The sequence below is a fragment of the Salvelinus sp. IW2-2015 genome, linkage group LG28 (genome assembly GCF_002910315.2).
Source record: "Salvelinus sp. IW2-2015 linkage group LG28, ASM291031v2, whole genome shotgun sequence".
Classification (NCBI taxonomy): Eukaryota; Metazoa; Chordata; class Actinopteri; order Salmoniformes; family Salmonidae; genus Salvelinus; species Salvelinus sp. IW2-2015.
Genome location: NC_036868.1, coordinates 17,376,245 through 17,382,277, shown reverse-complemented (window position 1 = coordinate 17,382,277; position 6,033 = coordinate 17,376,245). Strand labels below are relative to the sequence as shown.

At 44.6% G+C, this 6,033-nt stretch overlaps 1 protein-coding gene across 1 annotated transcript; it reads right to left on the bottom strand.

Moving 5' to 3' along the window:
* Positions 1–1,066: 1,066 nt before the first annotated feature.
* On the bottom strand, positions 1,067–3,821 carry LOC111954502 (terminal nucleotidyltransferase 5A). Its single transcript, XM_023974285.2, has 2 exons — positions 3,297–3,821; positions 1,067–2,056 (listed from the first exon to the last, which is right to left on the bottom strand). The coding sequence occupies exons 1-2, from the start codon at positions 3,732–3,734 to the stop codon at positions 1,160–1,162; spliced, it is 1,335 nt and encodes a 444-aa protein (XP_023830053.1). The 5' UTR covers positions 3,735–3,821; the 3' UTR covers positions 1,067–1,159.
* Between the last annotated feature and the right edge of the window lie 2,212 nt (positions 3,822–6,033).

The window sequence follows — 6,033 nt, the reverse complement described above, 5'->3', positions numbered from 1 at the left end:
AGGCTCTGTTGACATACTCTCCTTGTAAACTCCTCCCCTCTCTTACTTTCTTTTGCACTCTAACCCATCTCCCTCTCGTCATCCAATTATACTTTCTTGAGTTGGGAGATATGAAACACACTAAGTCAAGGGTCCAAACCGTGTCCCTCTACTCCAATAACATTTCCACATTGTGTCCCTTTCTGGTCCAAAATACATTCATTTACACAGGTAACACACTATCACCCTTAAAAGGCCCATGGACCTTTGTCTAAAATGAACAGGCCTGGGTTTATTGACAAAATATAACAACCTATTTCTTCCTTTTAGACATGTAGGCACTTAAAGCAAAATATTCACATACATATTGCATATTTTCCCCCTTGATCAGCCAAATGGTGGGTATCTACAAGATAGATCTTTGGTTTGTAAACTATGTCCAGTTCTTCTTTTGCATTGTCTGCGGTCAGACTCTCACACTTCTTGTTTTCACTGGTCAGCGAAATGTGAACGCTCTGTCTTCTTAGCCAACCAATCAGGACATGTACACAACTTCCTGTATTCTCTGTGATCACATTCTTTCACCATACACTCAGTGTGTGCCTATGTAAATGTATGCAATGTCTGGGGTGTGAGATGTTTAATAGTGTGTCTGTGTTTGAATACATGTATGAGTGTTAGGCAGGATACTGTGTATGTATATTCAAGCGTGAGTCTCAAATACAAGTCATTGTTTGCAAAAACATAGCCACTATCACGGTGATTATGTACATTATTTCACTGCATCAACACTGGTAGTATTCAGCCCTAAGCCGAATGTTCAGCAAGGTACCTGGCTTCTAGGCCTGGCTAATAGCCATGGACAAACTGGCCTCCTGGCTTCAACCTCAGCATCATCTTAGATCAGCATTCTTCTGGCTCGCCTCTTTTAACCCTCCTCTCCTCCACCGCTGGCTTTCTGCCCTGGATGAAAGCCTTCTCTCCAGGGTCTGACCACATCCAAGTGGCCTCTTCTCTCCTATCCATCCTGCTCGAAACCAAAGCAAAACTACACCTCTCTTTATCTCTCTATCACAATACAGAGAGGAACCACGATCATGCTGTGATCTATCCATTTGTAAGGATGAGAATCCTGTCGTTCCATGAGTGACTGTGTGTATGTGTGTGTGTCCACACACACTCAGTTGCAGGGCATCCATGCAGTGTACATGGGGTGGTGCGGAGGTGGATGGTGTGGAAGGGGATACTGTGACGGAGGGTACTGCTGAGGTGGGTACTGCTGAGGTGGGTACTGCTGAGGTGGGTAATGCTGAGGGGGGTACTGCTGGGGGGGGTAATGCGGGTAAACATGCTGCACCTGGGCCACGTAGTAGTTGCTGAAGTTGCCGTCTGCGACATAAGGGGCCGGCTGGTAGTAGCAGGTGACGTTGGCCGTGTTGGGGATAACGTTCTGCTCGGCAAGGACCCGAAGGGCCAGGGAGGAGATGAGGCCCAGTGTCTGTCTCCTCTCGTGGCCCATCAGGCACACAGTGCTCTCCTGCACTACTCCATGCAGAGTAGCCAGATAGTCGTATTTCCTGTCCTCGAGACCCACAAAGTGGTTCTGGAGGTAGGATTCCAGCTTCCTCCTCTGCTCGCCCACCTCTGGGAAGTCTATGAAGAACCTGGAGCACATGTAGCGTTGCAGAAGTTTCATTTCAGGTCCGGAAGCCGCACAGAAACCCCGGACCAGCAGATGGCAGTATTTAAGTAGACCACCACCGCGAATCTCCTCGGGGCGCCGCGTGCAGATGAGGCGTTTGCGTAGATGGTCGAGGGCGGCAGAGAAATCACCATAGACACTCTCTCCCAGGATGGTGGGGTGGAAGGTGGCTGCCATGGGGTGCTCAGAGCACTCGTAGAAGAGGAGAAGGGAATCCAGGCGAATCTGGAAGGAATCCACACTGAACTCAAACTGGCGACGCAGAGAGTCCACAAACTTTAACTCCACGTTCTTGCCTCTGTTGTTGGAGAGGGAGATGAGGCTCCAACGGTCTGAGTCATTACACACCTTCACCATCTTCTGCACATAGGCCTCCTGAAAACACAACAACAAAGTCATAAGAATACATGTCTATAGTAAATGGTAATAATAAATTAAAGATTACATACATTAAATACATTATATATTTTATTTTATTAATTGGTTGGTTCGAGACCTGAAAGCTGATTGACTGAAAACCATTGTAAATCAGACCGTATACCTTGGGTATGACAAAACATTTATTTTTACTCTTGTAATTATATTGTTACAGTTTATAATAGCAATAAGGCACCTTGGGGATTGTTGGTATATGTCCAATATACCACCGCTAAGGGCTGTATCCAGGCATTTAGCAGTGGTATATTGGCCATATACCACAACTCCTCTGGCCTTATTGCTCAAGTATAGTATTATAAGCATATCTATTAGTGATGAGGGGGGGGGGGGGGGGAATCATTGATACAGTTACATATCGGGATATTATTTTTGACAATATATCGTAGTGAGTGCTTCTCAAATGTATTGTTTTATGCATTCTCCACACTCTCGTCCCCACAAGAACGTACTCAAGGGAATGTCCTCGGAGAATGCACTCAGAACATGAGAGTGTGGAGCACGGTAGTATGCATATTGAGAAACACCCTATATGTTTTGCATTGAACAGAGGTAATCTTCTCCCTTATTTGGTCTGCTGGACAGCTCTAGTGTCGGGTCATGCGTAAGTAGGTATCTGGGTAAATGAGCGGATCCCGTTCCAATTGGATTAGTTTGAATCCTCTTTGTAGTGGAAACCACCGTTTCTACTATCTGCAGCCTTATCACCATGCAGCTTAGAATCCAGGGCAGAATTCTGAATGCATCATAGGCATACTGCAAAAAATTTATGTTGATACGATGTGGATTGGCATAACTGTAATTTATAGGCTACTGTAGCGTACATAACTTATTGCAGTAAGCTCAGTGAGGGGAAATGAAGATGTAAAACGAATGTACTGTATTCTCATACTGGAGTATAACTTTCACTGGTTGCATTGTAACGCCAGCCACGATACGTTCTGCCCCGGAACAAGGCAGTTAACCCACTGTTCCTAGGCCGTCATTGAAAATAAGATTTTGTTCTTAACTGACTTGCCTAGTTAAATAAAAGGTCAAATAAAAAATGTAATACAAAAAATACGCAGCATTCAATATCCATACAAACATTTGCGCATCTAAACTGTTACGTAATACACTGTATTAACCAGCAGTATGAATCTGAAATGATCATGTCAAATGATAATAAAAGTTAAATTACCTTTAAGGTCACTGGTGTGATCTTCTCCTTGTTCACTCCCTCGGGTAAGAAGTCTAGTAGAGCGTCAAGAACTATATCCTTCACCGTCTGGAACTCTAGTTCGCTTTTCATGTCGGCACAGAATATCAGGTCCAGATCCTTCCATCCTAAACCGCTGTCCTCGTGGAGAACATGGCTGGCCGCGGAACCATTCAGGCGGACCTCCCGGACATGTATGCGTTTCTCCTCCATGCGACACCGGACCACTTTGACTATGTCCCGCGGTTTAATCTCCAGAGTTGGGAAGTTCCAGCGGCCGTGGATGGGGATGGACCCAGCCAGGATGGCGTCCAGGCGCTGCACTTGTTCCCAGTTCAGCACGCTGAGGTTGCTGCTCTCCCCGTCGACCAAACAGCCCTCCACTGGAGTCGATCGTCTCGAGTCGACTTTCTCGCCCATATTGATAAAAGGTAGATATGAAAATGTAAACGACAGAAGTGTTCACTCCCTCCGTCTCTTGCTTTGCTGTGAAATAAGGCAGCCGTGTTGCCACAGGAGTAGCTTGCCAGAGTGCTTTGGCCACATCAACTGGCTGTATTTACCTTTATCGCCGTCCTTTAGATAACGTTGCTCATCATAACAAGCCGTGTCGTCTCCAATTTACGCACAGCAGACGTAGTTCCACTTCTCAGTTGCTTGTAGTGAAGTCGGGATATATGTTCAGCTCTTTGCGCTGCGTAAAGCTAGCTGTCCAATCTCTTCCCTTTCCCCAAGTTCACCGGGATATTATTCGATTGTTGGGCGGGTCTCAATGGCTTGTACAGCCGTGGGCCTAGCTCACTGTCCCGTATTCGTTAGGTCACTGTGCGCTTTCTCTTCCGTCTGGGTCGCCATCGCCTAAAGTTGCGCCTGTCAATTAGCATTGATACAGAATAGCGTCTTTCACTTTCTTAAGTTGTATCCCCACTCCTAACATAAATCGCCTCTTCTGTTAGAATCAAAAACATTTCAGCACCTCCAAAAGTTTATTTTCCTCCCACTTTTATACGCAGCAGGTTTCGCGTCTTTTCGAATATCTCTGCCGCTCTTTTACGCATCAGATTTAACCTACGAAAGACGTATTCCTATACACCTTCACATACCATGACATAAAATGATGTATTGCTTCTACTTGCGCGTTACATGTTGTCCGTGTTTCGCTTGATGGCAGTGCGTCGCACCACTGAGAGGTTCTGACGTCGAAAATGTTTTCCCCTGCGAAGGAACGTCGGGGATGGTTAGTTTGAGTGGCAGCTCGTTCCACCAATCGCTGTAATCGGTGCTTCAGGGTACATCGCTCGCAACGCGCAATAATTTTTAAAACATTTTGTTCCCCTTTATTGAGAAAAAGTTCTCATTTACAACTGCGACCTGGCCAAGATAAAGCAAAGCAGTGCGACAAAACAACAACACAGAGTTACACATGGGATAAACAAACATACAGTCAATAACACAATAGAAAAATATATGTACAGTGTGTGCAAATGTAGTAAGGGAATAAAGTTGTCCCATATGCTGATCTGAGGTCAGTTTCACCCACCCCATAGATTAACGTTATATTGTCAGAATGAACGCTGATTTTAGATCTGTCACTAGGCACATTTTACAAGAAGTCTTGCAAACTGACAAAGGCTGTTTTTATAGATGCAACACCCTTTGCACGGGGATTTTGATATGCTTTTCAGTTATTTTACACCCTGAAGATTCACTACTAAAAGCCACATGCATGTGTTGTTTGACAAACTCCAATGTGTACATCATACCCTTCACATGTGTCATGGAGAGTACCTTTAATTATGTGTAGTATTGTGTAAGATATGTAGATCATGTTGTTTACACAAATATTCATGCTAAATATCAGTCATATTCATCTCTTGATATAAACTGGGCTATGCAAGATCCTTCCCTATATCGCCCTCTAGGGGTGGCAAAATCTCTCTCGAAGTGTAAGCGTCACATGTCAAATCTTTAAAAAGTCAGTATTCACAATTCACAATTTTACAGTACTTGTCACTCAGAATCCATCAGATAGAGCTTCAATGGCATATCTGCATCACTGTTGACTAGCCCATAAACCATCTTACTGCAGATTACCCTGTATGTACAGTAACACAGTTGCGCACACACACACACATATACATGCATACACACAGTCCCACACATGCATGTACATGTATGTACTGTATGTACACACACACACACACAGCTCATACTGTTCCTAGTAGGCCTGTGTTTTTCCCATGACTGATAAACCTAAGTTGCTCTTTTACAATGTTACCTGTATAACTTCCTGGCAGAAACCAGGAAGGAAAGACCACCCTGGCGAATGACCTGGCCCTGTGCATGCACCGCATTGTAAAACCACTCTTTTACTGACACAGAGGGCATGGCCATTTTGTGTCTATAAACAGCGACCTGGAAGAGAAACCTTTGCACAGTCACGCTATGAAACCATACACTCTTCCCCAGGGCTAGCCTGTTGGAAAAGACAGAGGTGTGTGAGGGAAGAAGTGGCGAAAGACAACACTCTGACATGTCACACCTCTGCAAAGGGAGTCCCTATCCAGGAACAGAATGGAAAATAGTTCCATTAACTACATTTGGATATCATAATTACACAGTGGTTTTTAGATTAATCGTTTCACAATGGTATCTGGAATATAGTCCATGCAGAAAGAATGACTGCAATTTCAACCCACCATTTCTGTATGGCTACTTT

Bases quoted from the DNA above. Each gene is read 5' to 3' on its own strand.
- LOC111954502 (XM_023974285.2), bottom strand. From the start codon at position 3,734: ATGGGCGAGAAAGTCGACTCGAGACGATCGACTCCAGTGGAGGGCTGT. The intron at 2,057-3,296 runs GTAATTTAACTT...TTGTGTTTTCAG, and splicing joins TCACACCAGTGACCTTAAAG to GAGGCCTATGTGCAGAAGAT.